The 21512-nt window shown below is 54.4% G+C and overlaps 2 protein-coding genes across 4 annotated transcripts; both read right to left on the reverse strand.

Moving 5' to 3' along the window:
• Positions 1–1143: 1143 nt before the first annotated feature.
• Positions 1144–15101, reverse strand: LOC116793262 (dual specificity protein phosphatase 22-A-like). Of its 2 annotated transcripts, XM_032700980.1 has the most exons (8): positions 15021–15101; positions 14805–14880; positions 13387–13420; positions 12762–12844; positions 10203–10252; positions 7318–7392; positions 6839–7010; positions 1144–2497 (listed from the first exon to the last, which is right to left on the reverse strand). In XM_032700980.1, the coding sequence occupies exons 2-8, from the start codon at positions 14823–14825 to the stop codon at positions 2300–2302; spliced, it is 633 nt and encodes a 210-aa protein (XP_032556871.1). In that variant the 5' UTR covers positions 14826–14880; positions 15021–15101; the 3' UTR covers positions 1144–2299. The 2 variants fall into 2 exon arrangements, with proteins under 2 accessions (XP_032556871.1, XP_032556870.1); XM_032700979.1 differs by lacking the exons at positions 13387–13420; positions 14805–14880; positions 15021–15101 and having other exon boundaries at positions 12762–12926.
• Positions 15102–16112: 1011 nt separating this feature from the next.
• LOC116793261 lies at positions 16113–20684 on the reverse strand. Of its 2 annotated transcripts, none has more exons than XM_032700978.1 (5): positions 20611–20684; positions 19693–19772; positions 18753–18920; positions 17259–17390; positions 16113–16377 (listed from the first exon to the last, which is right to left on the reverse strand). In XM_032700978.1, exons 2-5 carry the CDS (start codon positions 19769–19771, stop codon positions 16241–16243), a joined length of 516 nt encoding a protein of 171 aa, XP_032556869.1. In that variant the 5' UTR covers position 19772; positions 20611–20684; the 3' UTR covers positions 16113–16240. The 2 variants fall into 2 exon arrangements, with proteins under 2 accessions (XP_032556869.1, XP_032556867.1); XM_032700976.1 differs by lacking the exon at positions 20611–20684 and adding an exon at positions 20562–20580.
• Between the last annotated feature and the right edge of the window lie 828 nt (positions 20685–21512).

The following is a 21512-nucleotide window of genomic DNA, read 5'->3' on the forward strand; positions in this document are numbered from 1 at the left end:
CAGGCATTAGTTTAGGCTGGGAGTGAGATGCCCCATAGCCCTGCCCGTGGCTGGCAAAAGAACATGTGGATGCCTAGGGGGAGCAGCAGAGCCGGGAATTTCTCGCGAGCTATTTCCCTGTGCGTGAACAACACCCTGGGAAGCTCATTCACGCTTCAGTGGAGTGATTTTCCTTGCACCAAAGGCACCAGGCTTCTGGGAAAGCTGATGTGGCACAGGAAAGCTGAGCAGCCAAGTGTGCAGTGCTCTTTGCAATGCAGAAAGGAGTGGAAATCAGCCCGGTTTTACCTGCCCCGGGGCTTGCATTCCAGCTCCCAGAAAGCCTAAAGCCACCACAGGTCCCAGTGATGTGGGCCAGAGTGGAAAAATATGTGTATTTGCTCGAGTCACTCCACAGATTGGTTAGGATGCTGTTTGGGCACAGTTGTTGCTGTGATGCCAGGCATAGGGGATGCTGCAGTTTACAGGGAGCAACCCTTGTGATTCCCCAAATCTAGGGGATTTTTTCCAAGTTTTGCTTTGGTGCCACAGTTTTTTGGGGAATGTTTGAATCCTGGGATGGGCAGTTGTGGGACAGGAAGGACATGGCCATTCAGGCTGGAGCAGGGACAGCACAGACAGCACTCTGTGGAGGTTATCACACCTACTGCAGACCTAATCTCTGTTATCACCCATCTCCAATGACTTCCTATTAACACCAGAAACCCACTTTCTTCTCTTTTTTCTTCCTGTGTGCAAGTTCCATTTTTCTGCTTCCTGAAATGATAACAGAGGCTCTAAATCCAGTATTGATCCAGTTTGATCAACCTCCCTTCAGTCCACTCCATCAACAGCATTTATGGGCCTTGATCTCATTAATTGCTTTCCCACACAGAGGAAGCTGCAGGCACAAGCCATGGCATTACTTCCATGTGGAATAACAGCCACAGGGACCCTTTTCTCCACTGAAAAAGGTGTGAAAAGCCTCCATATTTTTTTCCCCAGAATTTTATACATAATGGCTAAACACTGAGTCTCTAAAACTTTGAATTTTGCTGGTGGTTCTCATCAAGAAAATGGGAAACAGGACACAGCAGCAGAGCAGTCATGTCAGTCCATCTCTCTGTTCCCACTAGGAATACCACAAATCAAGTCCAGCCATCCTCATGGTTTTAATCATTCTTCTCTTTATTAGGATTTGGGTGAGTCACCTCTGATGCTGTTACACTTCGAGTACCCAGAAGTTTTCATTAAGAGAATTCCTAGAAATATTTTTAATGCCGTTTTTCTCAGAAGGAATTTCAGAACAGATATTTTTAGAAGCCAAACAAGGTATTTATAGTAAAATGCCAAAGTGGCATGGAAGGGTTGAAGGTTTCCATGTGGAAGGGCTGAATCAATGGGATGAGACCCCTTTCTTGTAGGATGGATAGCGGGAGTCCTGCCAATGAAAGTCCTGGAAATGAGTCTGGGATGAAAAGTGGGACATGGTCATGATCTTTTGATTTAAAAAATGCTGTAGGAAAGGGACAGCATTAAACTGGTCCATGGGTTGACTGAGTCCAACCAAGCAGTTGGCTTCTTTTGCAAACAGGGACATTCAGATCAGGCTCAGGGAAAACCCAAAACCTCTTTGGCTCTGGGGATGGAAGCAGTGGGACAGGCAGCCTCCAGCACTGCTGGATTTCCCCACTCCCTGGGGCTGGCTTAAGAAAAATGCCAGACAGATGTTTGCCAAGGACAGGCTGGACCAGGAAAGTCCAAGAACATCGAGGGGCATCTGCAGCCCCCAGAGCCCCCAGCCTCTCTCGCCATCCCTCTGGGTGCCAGACAGGGCTAAGCAGCATCTCCACACCCGGGATTCATCCCTCCCTCCTCAGGGCAAGCTGCATTGGCCCCGGTGTCACTGCAAAGCAGAGAACAAGGTGGCCTCTCTCCATCTCATCCCACTGTGGCTTTCCAATGTCTGCATCATCATTCCTATGCCCTGCCAGAGAAGCATCCAGGGATCGAGATGTCAGAGAGAGGGACAGGGGCTGGCTGCTGCTCTGAGGATGGAAAGTGGCCATGATCCATTGGGAATGGAGGAACAGGACAGAGCAAGACACTGTCACCAATTAACTGGCTTGCCCAGGGGTGCACACTAAACTGGCAGCCAAGAGGGGGGTCTGCAAGTCCTGTCCCTCCAGCTCCAGCCCTGGAGCCCACAGCTGGTGCTGGCAGCTTTCTGCCCCAGACATGAACCCCCAGAGGTGCTTGGCAAAGGGAAGTGAGTTTTCTGAGCCCCAAGGCCAATGCCTGCCCAAGAGCAGCCAGCTGCTTATCTGTTCATCCATCTGCTGCTGCCAGTGCCACCAGTGTGGCAGGGAGGTGGGTAGGTGGGAGCTGCAGAGCGGAACCAGGAGCTCCCCAGCTGCTGCTCCTTCTGCCCCTGCTTCTGCTGGCCCAGCAAGCGCTGCAGCTCCTCCTGGTCCTGGAATGGGTTCCTGCCATAGTCACGGCGGATCCAGGCACGATACTGTGAGGAAAAAGCCAAAACAGGTTGTCAGGGTCACCGGGGTCTGAGACATCCCTAGGTAGGGAGCAGGACTGCAACAGCTCCAGTGGAAAGCAGCGAGAGTCAAGCAATGCCCACTGCATCCCAGCCTCCCACAGCAAGGGCGAGGGGATCCCCAGCCACATCCAGCATGCAGGAAAATCCCAGTTTCACAGGAGCTCACACGCATCATACCACAGATGCGCTCCCCACACACCCAGCCTGGCATGGACAGGCCTGGAGACCTGGCAGCATCCTTAGCTTCCCACACCGGGACAGCAGCTTTATTTGCTTCTCATTGCCAAGAAGCCGCTGCTGTTCCTTGTGTGTCTGAATTCCTGTAAGGAAAGTTTCCCAACTCTTTCTCCCACAGGGACAAGCTGGACTTGCTGCCACAACCAGCACGGCCAAGTTGGCTCTTGCAAGGTGAGGCAAGTTTGTTGTCAGAGCATGTTCCTCAGCAGTGGGAGCCTGTGGGGCACCTCTCCTCCCCCCTCCTCGCTGCAGCCAGACTGTTCCGGCAGCAGGAGCATCCTGGTGGCCAGGGGCCAGCTGGCAGCGGGCTGAGGTCTGGAGGTGGTTGAGAAGCAGGAGATGTTCCATAGAAATGCTTCCCACTAGTGCTGAATGAGAAACAGCCAGACAGCCCCAGATGGCAGCACCCAAGAGAGTGGGCAGGAATGGGCAGCTCTGCCAGGACCTGCCATGCTGGCTGTCCAGTGCTCACAGGGCACAGGCAGGGCTTTGTCTTCTCCCTGAGTAGCTGGGAACCAGCTGCTCCAGCAAGGACTTACTGGGATGAGTGGTAAAAGCAGGCCCAGCAACACCAAACACCTTAAGAAAAGGATGGAAGAACCTGCAGGTGCAAAGGGGGCAGAGAGGGACTGAGCATCGGAGCATCAGAGCCCTGCAATGGAGCAGCACAGGGAAAGGCATGGGGTGCAGCCAGGGGAACGAGAGGGACAGGAAAGCAGCCTCCATGAGCTGCTCAGCCTTGGTACCCCCAGAGCAAGGTGGCCTTGCTGTGGCTCCGGCTCCTCGGAGCCACTGAGCTCACAGCAAAGATTTGGGATGCAGGACAGCAGGATTGGTCGCTCAGTCCCATCCTGCCAGAGCTGGATGAATCACTACTGAAGAAAGTCTCAGACTGACCCTGGTGGCATCCCCCTCTCCTGCAGTGAGGGAAAGTCAGCTCAGGCAGAGGGGATTTCCACTGGGAATGTCTGGATTTCCCGAATCCATTCCCTCAGACAGTGGGACTCACCACAGATGTTACTCACTTGCCACCTGCAAGCAGAAAGACCTCGAGAGCCAGACCTGTATTCCATGCTGGAAAAGAACCACTGGGAAATGAGTCCTGAAGGATCTGGGACAGGATTTGGGGCAAGCAACCATGCCAGATACTCATGGGGGAAACATCCTTCCCATGCAAACCATCCAGAGGGATGAAGCTCCACAGGAAGTCCAGCCTGGCCACAGAGGCTTGGCACCCACCAAGGCTCAGCACTCAACACCCAGCCTGGGAGCTGACTCCCACCATTCAGTGAGGAGGGAAGGAGTGAGCAGGAGGCCAGGAAAGCACCCTGCTGCTGCTGCTGCTCCCAGGGACTTCCTTTTAAAGCCAGAGCAAGAAGTGGTTACAGCCCATTTCCTCCAGCACTGACCGCTAATCCACTGCCCTCCTCCTCCTCTCTCCCAGTGCCAGGAGCACCCAGCCCATCTGGGATGGCACCAAAGGGGGAAAGGCAGCCTGGCCACGGTGTGCCAGCACCATGGGGGGGGCAGGTCCACCACCAGGATGCCCATCTTTGCCCTCCCTTACATCCACACTGTCTTCTCTGAGCTCACTGACTTCCTTTTCTAGCCTTACCCCTCAGCCTGCTGCTGCACTTGGTCCCTTCCTTCCTTCTTTATCCATCTAGCCCAGATAAGCACCATTTGCCAGATTAAAACCACAGCCGCACGCTCAAGGCGTCCTTCCTGCAGCAAGGAGCCCGATGGACAGTCCCAGGGAGCATCTTCTCCATTCCAGCCTCCCAAGGTCCCATCTGAGTTCCCTGCAATGAAGGAAACTGAGGCACCAATGGATGCTTGCCCACAGCCCCAGGAGGTGCCCAGGAGGATGGACCTGCTCCTCACAGGTTTTAACCAACAAGGGATGAGGCTTTTCCCCTTGAACAGCTTGGCCAGCCCTTATCCAGGTCTGTTCCTATATACTGTGCTTCCAAACTGCTGTTTGCTGGAATGACAGCTGGGCTAAATGGGGAAATTAAACCCCTGAGGCTCAGGTCATGATACCCTTGGTCCTGCATCCTAACGATACACATGGAAAACCATTCTAAAGCCACCAACGGGAACAATGTGCCAAGGTAAGTGAGGCAGCTGCTGCTTGGCATGAAGCACAGCACGGAACCCACATGGCATGGATCCCGGGGACACGGTGCCTACAGCACCCACCACCCCGCGGGACCCCCGGCCATCCTCCTCGGCTGACCTGCCTGCCAATCCCTTCCTCTGGCAAAGGGGGGAGCTGGGAGCAGCGCTCTGCCGGTCAGGCTGGAGCATCCATCCGGCTCTTCCCCTCCTCCAAATGCAGCTGTGGGTGAGTAATGCCGGAGCCCTCCCCGCTCCCAGCCTTTGCCCCCGGGGCCGTGCTGGCAGCAGTCCGCTCGAGAGGGTCATTCCCTCCCCGTTGCTGCCAGCGCGGGGAACACACGGGACTTCAAGGAAAAGGCAGCTTTTCTTAGATCCCACGCTCAGGAAAACACATCCAAACACCTCCACCCTTGGCACTGCCTTGGGTATTTCAGGGAAATGCTTGCAAAGCCACTGTCAAAATTTTGAAGTGACGGCAAGGCAGCTTCTAAGGGCAAGGGAGGAAAGCCTGGTGCCTGTTGAACCTAGTCTGGATTCTGGGGAGAAAGAGGAATAATTCAGATGGAGAGAGGGCAGAACAAACCTCACATCACAGTCTGTGTTAGGACGTGGCCAGAACGTGGGAAAGGCTGGAGAGAGCTGGCCTGGCCAGGGGAAGCCCCGCAGGGAATCTCCAGCACCACGGGTGTTTTGTAATCCCTTGGAGCATTTTCCATCCTCGTCTGCGGGCATTTTTGCAAGCTGGTGATAACGGGGCAGAGCCACATCCCTCATGTGACAGCGCCCGCCCACTACAGCCAGCACCCAGGGAAGGGAACTTGGTGCTGGGGAAGGGGCTGAACTTCGAGCCAATATCACATGCTGGCCCTGTCTCTGTCCTGGGAGGAGAGAAATCCCCTTGAAGGGCTCGACATGGCTGGAGGGACCACCAGGTCCCCTCTGCCATGTACCATGGGGCCATTGCACAATGCTTATGGCTGGAGTGCATGGATAGGGAGGCTTTGCCTCCAGGGATGGGACCACGTTTAGGGGTGACCTGGGCTGTGAGATGTCTTGTACACATCGAGTTGAGGGTTACTTTTTCCTTGCAGAGGTCCATCTGTGTCCCATGTGCAGTTTCGGACCCCTGTCCTTGTCTGCAGACCCCAGTGCTGGGTGAAGGAGCAAGGTCCAATGTCGGAGGCTGGAGGAGAACCTAGTGGGAGCTGGGTTTTTAAAGGCCTTTCCCTTTGCTTTTGAGGGCTTTCCAGTCCCAAAGTGCAGCTCTGATCTCTGCTCTTTCAGTTAAACGTGCCACTGTCACTCCCAGCTTCCGGCAGCCAGCTTGGCTCAGCTACATCATCCCTCCCTTGCACAGGATGGGAATCCACCCAGCCAGAGCTTTTGCTCTCCTAAAACCTACTGCTCCACGTCATTCTGGGGAGGAAAGAGGAGATTTCTCCACCCACACTTGCTCCTGCCTGTCCCTGCCCCTAAAAGCAAAGGACTTGCTGTCGGAGGAAGTCCTGCCAGATCCAAGCACGCCCAGACATCCCGACACTGTTTGCACGAACCTTCCTCCCTCTCCTCTCTCCCTTTCCGCCTCCAGCTCCTGCTGCACTGCATTCCTGGGAATCAGCCCAGCTCCTTCCTGAGGCTCCCAGGGGACAAGCTGCTCTCCCATCCCTCCCACTGTGTCCTAACTGAACTCTCGAGAAAATAACTGTGGTTTTAAGGTTTGAAAGAGTCTTAAGTGCACTCACATAATATTTAAACACTTCATTTTTTTTTTTTTAATTTTCTCTTTTGCATGCAAACCCCCAAATCCCCAGGTAATAAATAACATCCCCAAAAGCCAGCTGGGACAAACAGCTGGTCATGCAGAGAGCTGCATGCAAAAGAGCCCTGCCTGGCTGCAAACTTCTCGTGCAAACCATGTATCTAAGGGGACATCGGGGCAGGACGTACCTCCTGTAGCAGGGTCCTCTCATATTCCTGCAGCTGCTGCTGGAAGCCACAGTTGGGGCTGACGTAGGGTCTCACAGCCTTGGTGGCAGCCAGGCAGCTCTCCCAGCCCAGCTCTGTCACTGTCATCAGATAAGCCACCAGGATGGTGGTGCTGCGGGAGACCCCAGCCAGGCTGGCAGGGCAGGAGGGAGCAGCGTTATTCCCACCGCTTGAATTGGTGTGGGACACCCACAGGATGCAGCTTCTCTTGGGCACCCTGCCCTGATGGGGTGCTAGCAGGGTTCCCTGGGCATGGATTGGGAAGGGGTAAGGAACTCTCTCCCTCTCTCACCACTGTTGGTGGCTCCAAGCAAGTGGCACCACCTTGTCCCACCTCTTTTTGGATGCTCAGACTGTCAGCGCATGGACCACCCGCCCCCATAGGTCCAGGGAGACCTTCCCTTGTCACCCTCCCGCTCTTCCTTCTTCTCAGCTCTCACCAATGGACGAGGCAGCCTCCCCCACCAAGCCGGCATTCGTGGATGAACTTGATGCTCTCCTTAAAATGCTGCAGCCTGCAAGGAAAGAGGCAGGAGGTGAGGAGGGGAGGGCTGTCCACCCCTGTCAGGCACCAGGACATCCTGGAAACTGCCGTTGTGTTACTCCCAAGGACTTCCCACTGCCCTGGGGCTACCAGTGTGGGGTGGGAGAAATCCTTCCTCTGCCAGGTGAAGGCAAAGGGGATGATCTTCATCTACTGGGAAGGAAATGACCTGAGAGATTTCCCAGGGGGTTTCCTGCTTCATGAGGAATCTAGGCAGGATGGTGATACCATCAAACAAACCAGTTCAGGGAGGACCCCAGGGGGACATCCTCCAGGGAAAGGTGTCATCCTGTGAGTAAGGGACTCTCCCACATCAGCACTCATCCTGAGCCATCAGCTCACCCCTAATTCCCAAATGATGCCAAAAACTCTGTCTTCCCTCAAAGGGAAAGATGGAAAGATGCCAGCAGGAAAGAAGGCAGGGAGAAGTGTGGCTCTGGAGGCATTTTGCCTGGAGGTCCCCTTTCCACCCACGCAAGGGCATGGGGAAGTGCCCATGCCAGGGAGGTAGGGTTGCCAGCAACAACACAGGCATGTCCATGGATTGGTGCCTGCATTCCCAAAAACATAACCGGCTACTGCTGGCAAGGCAGAGGGAGCACATTTACCCAAACCAGCAAAACAAGGCTTGGAGCCAGGGCTTTCTGATGGAGACCTGGAAAACAGGATAACTAAATCCACATGTACTGATGGGATAGAGGTGGGTGTTTGTGGGAGCATCATGCAGGCGTCTGTGAGACACATCCCCCCTGCTCATCACTGGATGGGATGCAGGAACTGTTGAGCTTCCAAGATCCCACGCTGAGCCAGGCATTCTTCTCCTTGGCGCGTTTCCAACAAATGCTGCCCATCCCTGCTCACCCTCACAGCCACACTGGGCTCTGGGGCAGTTTTGAGGCAGAAAATGTGAATCTGTGTCATTTGTGCTGCTGGTGGCCTCTCTGAGCACACAGTCCTGGGTTTCCCAGGAGGAGAAGAGGGACCCTTTGGCAGCAGCACCTCTGCTCCAGCACCGGACTTCCTCTGCCTCCGCGTGACAGGGTGGGCGTGTGCCTGCACAGCCTTCCTGATTTCTCCGAAGCCAGGGCATGAGCTACTGCAGAGTTATTCCCACTGTGCCCCTCCCCAAGGGAGCTGGTTTCCCCGTGAGGACAAGGTAGAACCTTCCAAAATCCCCTCCATCCCTGCTAGCCCATGGAAGGGGATGCTCTTTGCCCTGCCCTGGAAGCGCTGAGCTCAGCTCCTTCTAAGAAACCAGCCAAGGATGAGTTTATTCAGGAACCACAGTGGGTTCTGCTGCCCAGGAAAAGGAGAGATGGGGGAGTCTCTGACACTGTGTTCATACTGAAAATATTGAGCCTCTCAATCCTGGAAGGAGATGTCTGTCTACTGCTTCTCATGATCCTCATCCTCTCCCACTGCAGCAGCACCTTTTGGGGGGGGGGCTTTCCCTGCTTAAAGTTTGTCCCAGGGCATTCCATCTTGTCCTACTTATCTTCACAAGCAGACAGCATCCCCCAGGGCCTGCAGGAGCTGCCCACACAGCTCCAGACTCTCCAGATCCCAGTCCTCCTCTTCAGAACCTTGGTAGGACCAGCAGAGAGGACCCTTCCTCGCAAACACATGATTCTGGCGCCTCCAGCCCACTCCATGCATGAAGCATCCTCTCCCAACCCATCCCACAGGGAGGGCAGTTAGAATTTCAGCCAGCCCATCCATCCTCACACACTCCACGAGGTGTTTTCCCCCAGGCAGCCAGCCACAGGAAAACTCCCCCTGTGCTTTTCCAGCCTTAAAGCACAGGATCGGGTTCCTGAGCTCCTGAGTCACAAGCATCTCCTCTGCAGGACACAAGTTCACCGGGATTGTGAAATCCAAGGCATAAACTGACATGCAGAAAATAGTTCCTTGAACAAGTCTTCCTTCCGGCAGCCAGCCTTATCTTCTTTTTTTTTTCCCTTTTTTTTTTCCCTTTTGTAGACATGCCAGAAATGCCAAGAAATGAGCAAAGACTAAAAAAAAAATAACAACCAAAAACCCAGTTCTTGCTGAGGCAGGGTTTTCTTGTAAAGCTTCTCTTTCCGCTCAGCAGGAGCATGAGCAAGCAGAATCCCACCCCCGGGCACGGTTGCTCCCAAGGATGCTGGAAAAAACCAGCACCTTCACAAACAGGGCTCACTCTGGTCACTCTGCATCAAGTTTTGATGCTTTTTAGGATCTGATGCAACAGAAAAATCCCTTGGAGCTGCCCATTTGCTGGTTGAAATGGATGATTTATGGGTGTCTGTCGCCCAAAGCAGCAGCAGGATGGTGCCTCCCCCCAGTACCAGCATCCCACGAAATCCTGGAGCTCCCTTCCAGCACCTCTCATTGGCTTCATCTCAAAAAAATCATTGCAAGAGTTATAATTATCTGTGCTTTATATAGTGAAAAAACTGTTATTTTTAATAAACACTCCCTTTAACTGTCCAGAGAAAATGTCTGAAAGACACAAATCATTGTCTTTCTAACATTGCAATTTTCAACCCTGCACAATAGAATAATTCTGAAATTTGATGGAAAACTAAATTTACTGACTGCAAACACACGCAGAAACAGATTTTAAGCCCTAAAATACTATTTTCCCCCTGGGAATACACCCCAGCTTATGTGAAGCTCAGGAATGATACAGAATGTCACGGCACGAATGGACCAAACCTTCCTCCTGCAGCATCTGAACTTTTATTGACCAACAACTACCAGCACACGATGTGGGAGGTAAAAGGATGGGAAACAACTTACAGGTTTTGACTGGATGAATCTGAGGCCGAGATACACAGATAGGTCATGTCCTGCAATACAAAGATGGTCACAGTAGTAAAATACCTCCAAGAAACATAAAATCCCCCATTCTTTTCTCTTCTCTCTCCCCAGTTGACCCTTAGGGGAGGGGAAAGCTGAAAACCACTTTTGGGTACCATCACCCTGCTCCACTCTGATGGGTGGGTGCATCCATCCCATCCCAGGCTATTTCATCCCATTTCATCCCAGAGGACAGGCTGTTGGTGAGCCACTACAATGCTCAGGAGCCCCCCAAAACAGAGCCAGCCCTTTCCCAGGGCCCTGAGCCCCACCAGGAAGATGTGTGTGAACACGCACTGACGAAGCCGCTCTCATCAATGAGTTATTTCCTCCCTGTCCTTTTAATACACCATAAATCATCTGCCTCATGCTGGCCTAGGTCAGATCACTTTCCTCTCCTTAAAACATCGCTTCCTCGATCCTCCCTGTTCTAAGCTAAAATTAGATCCTTTTCATTTGAGGGGTGGGGAGGTTTTTTTTTGTCCTTTCTTATCTGAATGGGTAGAAATCCTGCAGCCAGAGCATCAGAGATTGCCCCATTTGCAGCAGGTTGCTGCTGAAAGGTGCTCCCTGGTTGATGCAGCCCAACCCCATGGACCACCCACCAGGCCAGGAATCAGGAGGCTGGAAAAAGTGGATTATTTAAGGAGGGGTAGAACGGGGATGATTCTGCGCTGGAAAGACCCATGTTGCAAAGATGATGCAGGCTTTCCCATGCACCACCTCTCCGTCCCATCCATGGCTCCATGCCATTCCCGGTGCCAGCCCGGCCTCCCGGCAGCGAGAAGAGCCACCCCAATGGCAAAGCCACTTGTGCCAAGCAGCAGAGCAACCAAACCAACCCCAACCCTCCCCCAAATCCCTGACCCACACACCAATCCCTGATTAACTGCCGGGCTCCCGGCGGCTTCCCCTTCCCCACAGGGCTGGGTGTCCCCATCCCACCTCGGGGTGCCGGGCCACGCATGGGAACGGTGCTGGGGTTTGCGGTTCCCGGCCCGGGGCCGTGATTGACACGTTGCTCAACCCACCATGCCTTTCCGGTTCCCCTTTCCGCACCCCCGCGGCTCTGCTCCGTGTTGTAAGCTCGTTGTAAGCTCCCCGTGTGGTTTGCTCCCCGTCTGGCCGTGCCCCGGGCTCGGCAGCCCCAGCTGCTGCCCCTTCCCCAGACACCAGCCGTTTCTCTCCCCCCTCCACGTTACCCAATGCCTCAGCAGGGAAAAGGCTCCAGTTGGGGTTTGGCTGGGGCTCCCTTCCCGCAGTGGCCCCAAAAGGATGAGGGGTCTTGCCAATCCCCTTGGCTTTCTTCAGCATCCCAGGATTTGGGAGATGGCAGCAGGTCCGACACCGGGGTGAAGAGCCCCCAGCACAAGAAAAGCATGGACCTGTTGGATTGAGTCCAGAGGAGGCCACAGAGATGCTTCAAGTGCTGGAGCACCTCTGCTCTGGAGACAGGGCTGGGAGAGTTGGGGCTCTTCAGCCCAGAGAAGAGGAGACTCCAGAGCAACCTTAGAGCCCCTTCCAGTGCCTAAAGGGGCTCCAAGAGAACTGGAGAGGGACTTTGGCTTCCCACTGCCAGAGGGCAGGGTTAGGTGGGATATTAGGGACAAATTGTTCCCTGTGAGGGTGGTGAGGCCCTGGCACAGGTTGCCCAGAGAAGCTGTGGCTGCCCCATCCCTGGAAGTTTCCAAGGCCAGGTTGGATGGGGCTTGGAGCAACCTGAGATAGTGGAAAGTGTCCCTGCCCATGGCAGGGGGTGGAATGAGATGCACTTTAAGGTGCCTTCCAACCCAAACCATTCCATGGTTCTGTGATATGATGACCTATAGGATTTTCCCCCTCCCCCCATGGCTGTGCCCACCCTGTTATCCAGCTCTGCCCCTGCACCAGGCATCCAGCACCCCGTGGCCATGCTCCTCACACACCCCCGTGGGCCAAACCCCAAGGGGCTGCTCCCAGTTCATGGGACTCTCCAGGCAGGAATTGTGCACGAGAGACGTGCCCGGCACCGCTGGCATCGACCCACGGGCAGCTCCCTCCTGCCTCAGTTTCCCCGCTGACAACCCGGGGGGCCGCAGCGCTCTGGAGTCAGCGGGAAAAGATGTCCTAGATCCTGGGGGATGTCCCGAGCTCCGCTGCGTGTCCCCCCAGCCCGCCGGGGCTCCATCCGCGGGGCACCGCCGCCCTCTCGTGGGGACCCCCCGGCAGCACCGGGCACACGGCCGGGACGGCCCCGCAGCGCCACGGGTCCCACCCGCGCCCCAAAAAACACCGAGTGGTGCCTGTGACCCCAAAACACCCCGCTCCCCCCCTCCCCAGTGCCAGCGCTGAGCCCCTTTGGGTGCCACTCATCACTGCACAGTGCAAACTGGTGCAAATCCAGCATTGCTTCTCCCTGCTCTGTCCCACACCAGGAGAAGCCCGTGGGTGTCCCATCTGCACCTTCCCAGCCCCTGCTCCTCCAGGGTGGACCCCCAGCACTCCCGCCTGGGCACTCACCTCCAGCAGGGGCTTGGCGCCGTTGTAGACAGAGAGGATGTGGGTCACCCCATTCTTCAGTAGGTTTTCGTGGTCCTCAGAGTCTGGAAGCAGGAGCCACATGGGAATCACCTGCCCTCCTGGGAGATCTGCTGGACCACACACCCACCAACAACCCACACCCATCACTCCCAGCCCCCTGACCCTCACTCCAGCCCTTCCTGCTGCCTCTGACCCCACACAGTGCAGGGAAGGAGACTGGGCACCTTCTTCCAAGCAAAATCCCCCTTGGAAGTGCTGGATACTCAGGAGGCTCCTTAAAGTCACCCCCAAAACCAGAAATTGTACTGATAACTTGTCAAAGGCTGTGGTGTCCTCACTGTTGAGCAGGTTTCCAGCCATGCCAAGGGCTGCACAGTGTTCCAGCATGGCTAGTGACAGCAGCTCCCTACGGACATCCCTTTCCTGGGCTAGAGTTGCATTGGATTAGTTGCAATTGGGATGGAGATTTTGAGGGGCTTTGGGTCTCTGGAATATGCTGAGGAGCAGACACAGGGAGCCCCCGAGGAGAGGGAATCCTCTAGCCCTGCCAGCTAACTCAGGGACCCCACAGCACTGCAGAGGTGGGGCAGGGAAGGGCACTTACCATGGATATTCCCGAGGTAGAGGCCTGTGACAACCTGGGAGGTGACAAAAAGGAGAGAGAGTTCAGACAGTACAAGGTGCATCCAATGTGGTGGGAGCACATGTGGTTCCAGCAGGACCAGGAAACCTGGCACCAAACTCCTCAGGCCATGACAAACCAAGCAGCTAAACTACAAAGCACCTTAATTAACAATGAGGAAAGGCTGAGCCCACTCAAACCACCAGCCTAAACCCCTCCAGGAGTGCAGAGCTCAGGAAAACTCAGCACAGAAACAGAAGGGACTCGGATGTGGTCCTACAGAGTTTCAAAGGTTGCATCTGCCAGCTGGAGATAGATGGGCACAGGCTATTTATAACACTTTTCTGGCCAGGATGTTGCAGTAAGAGATATCAAGGCTGCAAATTTGGTCTCCAACTCACTGCTGTGGGGTTATGAAGGAGAAAAAGGGGCAGCTCAGGGTATTTATGGGGTGTAAGAACCCACTAGAGTGCTTTTCAGTGAGACAAAGAAGAGAAAGCTGATTATCAGCTGGACTTGTTGGTGGTCATCTGGCAGAAAAGCCCTGGTTTGAGAAGTTTTAGGAAGGGTTTTCAGCAGCACTGGGTCACATCCAGCCCAGCTCTACCATTCAGCTGAATCCCAGCCTGTTCCTGGGTGCAAACACCTGGATCCAGCACAACTTGTACAGCACCAGCTGCTACCACTAGAAAGGGGACGCCAAGCCCTTCATATTATCAAGTCCAAAGTGGGATCCTACAAAACTGTCTGCACAAATAGCTCCTGGCAGCAAGAGCCCAGGATCCCCAAGATGGTTTGGTAGCACCAGGGGGGTTTTAAAACCCACTTTGCTGGTCAGGCTGTGTCTAGAGGGGGTGAAACCCAGGTCTAAACCACACCAGAGCCATGCAGAGTTTGCCCTGATTTGATCTTTCTGTTGTTGTCCCAGAGTCTAATTTTAAACTGGAGAATGCACATACCAGGAAGTTATTTCAGGATACCAACAGAAATTGATCCTCTCTGCCAGCCCTGGAGGAACAGGCAGCAGTGAAACCCCACTTCCCAAATCGCTGCTGGGCACAGACACATCCTGGGGGTGGTAAGGGGGGAATTTCCCTGCAGGGACCCCCCTGTCAGCCCTAAGAATGAGAATGCCATGGCTTTACCTCCCAAGGGATGAGCATTTAACACCAGCTGTCACTCTCCTGACACCTGCAGACACTTTGCTCCTCACCTCCGACATAAACCTTGGATATAAATCACTATTTGTTTTCTCAATTTCTTTCTTAAGTACTTGGAGTTTCAAAGTGGAGTGAGAAAGGGAAGATGCAAATAGTTGTATTTATGGAATCGTGGTGGCCTGGGAGGAGTATCCACGGACTGCAGGAGAAGAGGACATGCTGACCAGCATTCCATCCTACCTTGCTCATTCCACTCCCCATGGGCTTTCTCTCCCCAGGATCAGGATTCAGGCAGTTTCTTGGTCTCCAAGGCTACCTGCAAATAAACACCCCAAAATCCCAGACAGGATGGTGAGATATGACCCTCTCCTACAGTGTGTCCCTCTGCCAAGGGTAGGAGGAAAGGGACCATGTGCCAGGAGTGGAACATGCAGGGCCCTGACAATCTCAGCTCACCTTCAGGCTGCTCCCGCAGGTCCTGCTGCTGCACCAGGGAAGGGAACAGAGGAGAGTGGCTGGTGCCAGGCAGGGGAGGGTGAAATAAGGATCTGGGGCCATGGTGAGGCTCAGGTTTCCCTCCCAGACTCCCTGGAGCTTCCACAGCCTTTTGGGAAGGACAGTCCTGGGAGGAACGACTCCTTGGTCCCAGCAATGCTGCCCAATATTTTTTCTGGGATGCTTCAGGCTGGCACAAGTCCTGCATTCAGTGGGATTTCTCTTCCAGTCATGCCAATTCCTCCCGGTCACAGGGATGAGCAGAATTCAGAATAAGGCCTGAAAAACCAGAGCATGGCTTGAGCAACATGCAGCTGATGGAACACTGAGGATGAGCCCATCTTCCCTTCCCTTTGGGAACAGGGACAAAAAGAGCTGCAAAGCAACGCTGCAACTCCAGCATATGCTTCAAAACATCTATTTTCCAAGCAGTAACACCTGGCAGCTCATTGTCCCCCTCCCACATCTGTGCCACCAGCCTGCCAGAGGCAGGAGCTGTGTGGAGAGCAGGGAAGAGCAAATCACAGGCACAGCAAACACTCCTGCAGCCATCACCAGCCTGGGATTCTGTCACCTCGGACCACCCTTCTCAGCACCCCAGAGACAAATTTATCACCTAAGGGATTTCTCAGGTGCAGGAAGGGGAGCTCATTGCTTAACTCCAACCAGTTTATCTCACCTTAAAAACCTTCCCCAGATTTCTGAGTGGAAGGACAAGGCTGGCCAAGAAGTGGCTGAGACCCCACACAGCTCCTAAACACGTTCACAGACTTAAAACCACATCAGGTTTCCTGATGGAGGCTTCCTGTCATCGGGAAAAGAGCAAAGTGAAGGCAAAGCTTGCTTTAGTCTTCAGAGGGGAGTTTTTAAGCCAAGAACCTGCACAGTCCAGGGGACACCAGCTTAGCTGAAGGGAGAAATTTGGCAGCAGCTTTCTTAGCCCTGAAAACATCAAGCCAGGAACCAGACTTTGCTCAGACCACAGTGTTTAATAAAACCTCTGAAGTGCTCCCACCCCAACAAACACATCCAGAGACCAGTAATAGGCAACTCTCAAGTTAACCAGACATTTATTAGCATTTCTGTAGGTGGAGAGGGTGTTCCAGTACACAAGCAACGAGGTCACGCACAGGTGATGGAATCGTTTCATATTCAAGCAGAGCAGGTTCCACTGAGTTGCTTTATTTCTTCCATTCGTTCTTGTCAAAATCCCACTGGGCTGAGATGCCCTCCACGGGGTTAACCCTCATGTCCAACATCCTCTTGGTCTGCGCCGACAGCCACTCCTCGGAGAAGGTGTGCGGGATGGGGCCGTACACTGCAGGGTGGGATTGGATGGAATTATATTGTGATGCCAAATCAGCAAGTTGGGAACTGAGGGACAAATGTCACTAACAAAAAGCTTTTTTTCCCCTGAAGTCATCCCACTGGAGCAGGTTGCCCAGAGAAGCTGTGGCTGCCCCATCCCTGGAAGTGTCCAAGGTCAGGCTGGATGGGGTTTTGGAGCAACCTGATCTAGTGGAAGGTGTCCCTGCCCATGGCAGGGGGTGGAACTGGATGACCTTTATGGTCCCTCCCAACCCAAACCATTCCATGATTCTCTGATCTGTTCAAACCTACACTCCCTACATCCAGTTTCTGATGCATCCAGCTCAGACCACATTCCCACACAGATTCTCTAGCGGTTTCCTTCATCAGTAAAGGCTTGTACAAGATAACAGCTTCCTGCTTTCCGTTTCTTGGGAGCCTCAAGGCAGGGAGCAGCTCATTTAACTGCTGCTCTGCCTCACGGCAGCTGGAGGCTCCCTCGAGGTCAGATCCTGAGCTGGGAAAGCAGCCAAACATGGCAGAAACCCAAATGCTCACTACCAAGGCAGCAATAAGCTTTTCCAACAGCGGAGAGGGGAAGCTCTGGGATCAGGAGTATCACCACTCATTCCCCTCCATTTCCTCTCCTCCCAAAGCTCCACTACCTTTCCATGACTTAGCTTTCTGAATATTTATGCAACAAACCCACTGACTCCATAAACTTACAACTCCAGGACAGTTTTCAGGGACTTACAAACAGCTCCTGCTGGGAGGTCACAGTTATGGCTCTTCCACACACCATCCTGACCCCACAAAGAAGCTTATGGGAATTCTCTGATGTCCCATCAGGGATCATAAACTGATCCAGCTCTCCACTAAAGGGTTACTTACTGAAGTGCTTCTGCCAGATGAGGATGACGCCAGTGAGGCCGAGGAAGAAAAACACTGCACCCAGGACGGTCTTCCACTCGTTTGTTCCTTTGTTCATCTCTGCGTAGGTCTCGTTGAATTTCATACGATACACTGCCAAAAAAAGCCAAAAAATCATCTCTTGTAACTTTTCCTGTGATTTGCAGGTGACAGGGAACTCTCCAGAGGAAGATGACCGAGGCCTGAGGCTGCCCAAAAGGGGGTGGATGTTAAATTAGGCTCGGAATCAGCTGCCCTCTCCCACAGCAAGACCAATGTGTTTCACCCTCCCCACCTGTTCCCACCCCCACATCAATGTGAAGTCTTCATTTTATAGACTATCATATAGTTGTGCAAAAGTTGCAGAATAGACCTGAAAGGAGGAGAAATTGAGCTCTCCTTCCTCCTCTCCAATTCCCAGTCATCCCAGAACTTCCTAGCACAAATAATTCCAACAGGAATGTTTCTATCTCAAAAAGCTTCCCCGCTCTGCCACTAAGGATTTTAAAACCCAAAGCAATGTAAGATTTGGAGAGTGCTTAGGAACATCTGAGCAGTTCCTCAAAGGGTTTTAAACCTTTGACACCTGTTCACAGACCAGGTTCCCACTTCATACCACGGCAGCAGGTAGAAAAAATGAGGCAGTTTTATTTGCAAGTCAAAACACCCACTCAGGGCTTTAATTAGCTGGAATTTGGTTAATGTAAAAGTCAGTGGTCATTAACATTCAAATACACATCTGAGCTGAGAGGCTCATTTCCCTCAGCTAGACTAACAATGGCATATTGTAATGAAGAGATTTTGTCTGGCTTGTTGAAAGCAGATGGGAATCAAGAAACAAATACAATTACTATTTGTTTTCTGGAAGAGGAAGGAACTGCTGGATGTGACCTCAGGTCTAGAACAGACACCACAGCAGGTGCATTTCACGTTCTAAAACAGCACCAAGCACCTTGGGAACACAAACCATGGCCACCAACATGATCAGAGGGATGAAGCACCTCTTCTTCAAGGAAAGGCTCAAAGAATTGGGATTGTTCGGCTTGGAAGCAAAGGGTTAGGGGTGATCTAATTGTGGCTTTCCAGCGCGTGAAGGGACTACAAGAAACATGGATGGGCACTTTGGACAAAGGCCTGGAGGGACAGGACAAGGGGGAATGGCTGCCAATGTCAGAGAGCAGGGTTAGATGTGATATTGGGAGAAATTCTTCCCTGTGAGGGTGGTGAGGCCCTGGCACAGGTTGCCCAGAGAAGCTGTGGCTGCCCCATCCCGGGGAGTGTCCAAGGCCAGGTTGGACAGGGCTTGGAACAACCAGGTCTACTGGAAGGTGTCCCTGTCCATGGCGGGGGTGGGACAAGATGAACTTTAAGGTCCCTTCCAGCCCAAACCATTCCATGATTCCGTGACAGTGAACATGCAGCAGAGGAGATTGTGTCATTGCCACTGTCAGGTCACTCAGAGCCCCCCAAACCTACGTTCCACTTTCTCATCGATGGACAGGGCGGTCCACGAGGCCTTTTCCTTCTCCTTCAGTGCCTTCTGCTGCGCTGAGAGGTCCCTCACGAAGGCCACCTCAGGCAGGGGCACGTCCCGACGGTCCACATAGGCTGGGAGGGTGAAATCCTCTGCTTTCGCAACGCCAGCTGTGGGGGGAGAGAGAAGAGACACCAGTCAAACTCCTGCACAACACCTCTTACAGGTTACAGCACAAAAACCCAACAGCTCAGACAAAAAGGTGAGGCCAGTTAAGGGATCCAGATGAAGCACTTAAGACAGGAGCTATTCTAAGAGCATAAGAACAGAATCACAGACTGCTTTGGGTTGGAAGGGACCTTAAAGCCCATCCAATTCGAAATGCCAGCCATGGGCAGAGACACCTTCCACTAGCCCAGGCTGCTCCAAGCCCTGTCCAACCTGGCCTTGGACACTCCCAGGGATGGGGCAGCCACAGCTTCTCTGGGCCTCACCACCCTCACAGGGAAGGATTCCTTCCCAATATCCCATCTAATACCAGGAGGAATTTCTTCCTAGAAAGGGCTGTCAGGCCTTGGAAGGGGCTGCCCAGGGAGGTGGTGGAATCCTCATCCCTGGAGGTGTCCAAGGAAGGCCTGGACATGGCACTCAGTGCTCTGGGCTAGGTGACAAGGTGGGGATCGGTCACAGGTTGGACTCGATGATCCCAGAGCCCTTTTCTACTCCCAATGATTCCTTGATTCTGTGATTCCTGCTGCCTCCCCAGCAGCACTTCTGCACTGCCAGCCATGGCACTGCTCACTCCCATCTCCTGTTCCAGCCTCCCCAATCCCCCTCCTCCCCAATCTTGCCTTTTCCCAGACCCCCAGAGCAGCTGTTTGTGCCCCTGCTCTGCAGGATTGGGTTTGTTGCCGTCACCATCCCCAGGGCAGTGTCACCCACCGTGTCCATGAGCTCTCAGGCACAGGGAGGTGCAGATGGATCTCCTCCCAACAAGGCTGAAGGCTCTGGAAGCCAACATCCTGCAGCAAGAAGAGCACCAGGTCAGGCACAGACAGGGCAACACACCAAGGGGAAATAACAACATTTTCCAATAGTTTATATACAAATATAGCTGGCCTAGGGGCTTCCTGCCCCTTCTCCAAAGAGCAGCACAGCACTCTATGGTTTTCAGGGACATTCCCCCACTATAAGATGAGCCTTTCCCTCCTTGTTGCTTCCCTGAGCTTCCTGCACTCAAATCCGAACTTATCCCCTTGTTTCCAGGGATATTCCCCCACGTAATTTACTTGGATGAGTCTTTCTCTCCCTGCACTCGAACCCAAGGACACTCCCTTGTCCAAACCACCCTTCTAAGACATTTCAATTCCCAAACAAACCGTTCCTGGGCAGATTCCAGGAGCCACAAGCAAGCCGAGGGCAAGCACATCCCACACTCGTTGCGGCAATCCCTGATCAGGGAGCGATCTCGGCACATCCCCGGGCAGGGCGGGCACACAGATAACGGATCCCACACCCACACGGTGCTCGGGTTCCCCCCGCGGCCCCAGCCCAGCCCAAACTCCCCCAAGCCTCCAGGAGGCCTCGCCGTCCGCCCTGACCTTGCCCCCCTCCAGTGTCACCTCAGACCCGCCCGACATGTCGCGACACCGGCGATATGACCCCGCACCGACACACTGAGACCCCTTGGGGGGGGTGGCCGCAGTGCTCTCCCCTCACACCGCCCCCCCACCGCCCCCCAATCAGCGCTGCCCCGTCCGCCCTCCCGCTGGCCCGGGGGTGGATGGGGATGGCGGAGGGGTGCCCTGCACCTTCCCAACCCCCGCCCGGCCCTTTCCCGGCCCGTCCCGGCCCCACGACCTGGCGACCGTCCTCTACCGCGGGTGGGACCGGAAGGAGCCGCGGCCGGAAGCGCGGGGTACGCCGGGAAGTCAGGCAGAGAGGGAGCTGGGACGGAGCGGCCGCGCGCGGGGGCTGACGGGATGAGGGCGGACCGCCCGTGGGGGTTTTGCACGGAATCCCAGAATCTCAGCATCGCTGAGGGTGGAAAAGAGCTCTGGGATTATGGAGTCCAGCCTGTGACCAATCCCCGCCTTGTCACCCAGCCCAGAGCACTCAGTGCCACGTCCAGGCCTTCCTTGGACACCTCCAGGGATGGGGACTCCACCACATCCCTGGGCAGCCCCTCCCAATGCCTGACCACCCTCTCCAGGAAGAAATTCCTCCTGATGTCCACCCTGAACCCCCCCTGGCACAACTTGAGGCCGTTTCCTCTTTCCTGTCCCTAGTTCTCCGGGAGCAGAGCCCGACCCCCACCTGGCTCCACTCTCCTGTCAGAGAGCGAGAAGGTCTCCCCTGGGACTCCTTTACTCCAGGCTGACCCCCCCAGCTCCCTCAGCCGCTCCTGGTGCTCCAGACCCTTCCCCAGCTCCATTCCCTTCTCTGGACATGTTCCAGCCCATCAGTGTCTGTCCTGGATGGGCTCAGAACTAGACACACCAGCGCCAGCACAGTGGGACAGTCCCTGCCCTGGCCTTGTGCCCACACTGGGGCTGGAACAGCCTGGGTGCCACCGGCCTGAGCCCACCTGGGCACACCTGGGCACACCTGGGCACACCTGGGCTCGTGCCCAGCCGCTCTAACCAGCACCCACGGCTCCTTTTCCCCTCGTTTTCCAACCCGCTGCCCAGCCCGAGCTGTGCCGTGCCCCCGCGGTGTGTCCGTGCTGACCCTCACAGGGACAGGCGCGGCCCTCGGAGCCG

Source organism: Chiroxiphia lanceolata, chromosome 13 (genome assembly GCF_009829145.1).
Source record: "Chiroxiphia lanceolata isolate bChiLan1 chromosome 13, bChiLan1.pri, whole genome shotgun sequence".
NCBI classification, from domain to species: domain Eukaryota; kingdom Metazoa; phylum Chordata; class Aves; order Passeriformes; family Pipridae; genus Chiroxiphia; species Chiroxiphia lanceolata.

Bases quoted from the DNA above. Each gene is read 5' to 3' on its own strand.
- LOC116793262 (XM_032700979.1), bottom strand. From the start codon at position 12,926: ATGGGTGTGGGTTGTTGGTGGGTGTGTGGTCCAGCAGATCTCCCAGGA. The intron at 10,253-12,761 runs GTGAGTGCCCAG...TTTGTATTGCAG, and splicing joins GCGCCAAGCCCCTGCTGGAG to GACATGACCTATCTGTGTAT. The intron at 7,393-10,202 runs GTAAGTTGTTTC...CTTTCCTTGCAG, and splicing joins GATTCATCCAGTCAAAACCT to GCTGCAGCATTTTAAGGAGA.
- LOC116793261 (XM_032700978.1), bottom strand. From the start codon at position 19,771: ATGTTGGCTTCCAGAGCCTTCAGCCTTGTTGGGAGGAGATCCATCTGC. The intron at 18,921-19,692 runs GTGGGTGACACT...CTCCCCCCACAG, and splicing joins CCTGAGAGCTCATGGACACG to CTGGCGTTGCGAAAGCAGAG. The intron at 17,391-18,752 runs GTAGGTTTGGGG...TTTTTTTGGCAG, and splicing joins CATCGATGAGAAAGTGGAAC to TGTATCGTATGAAATTCAAC.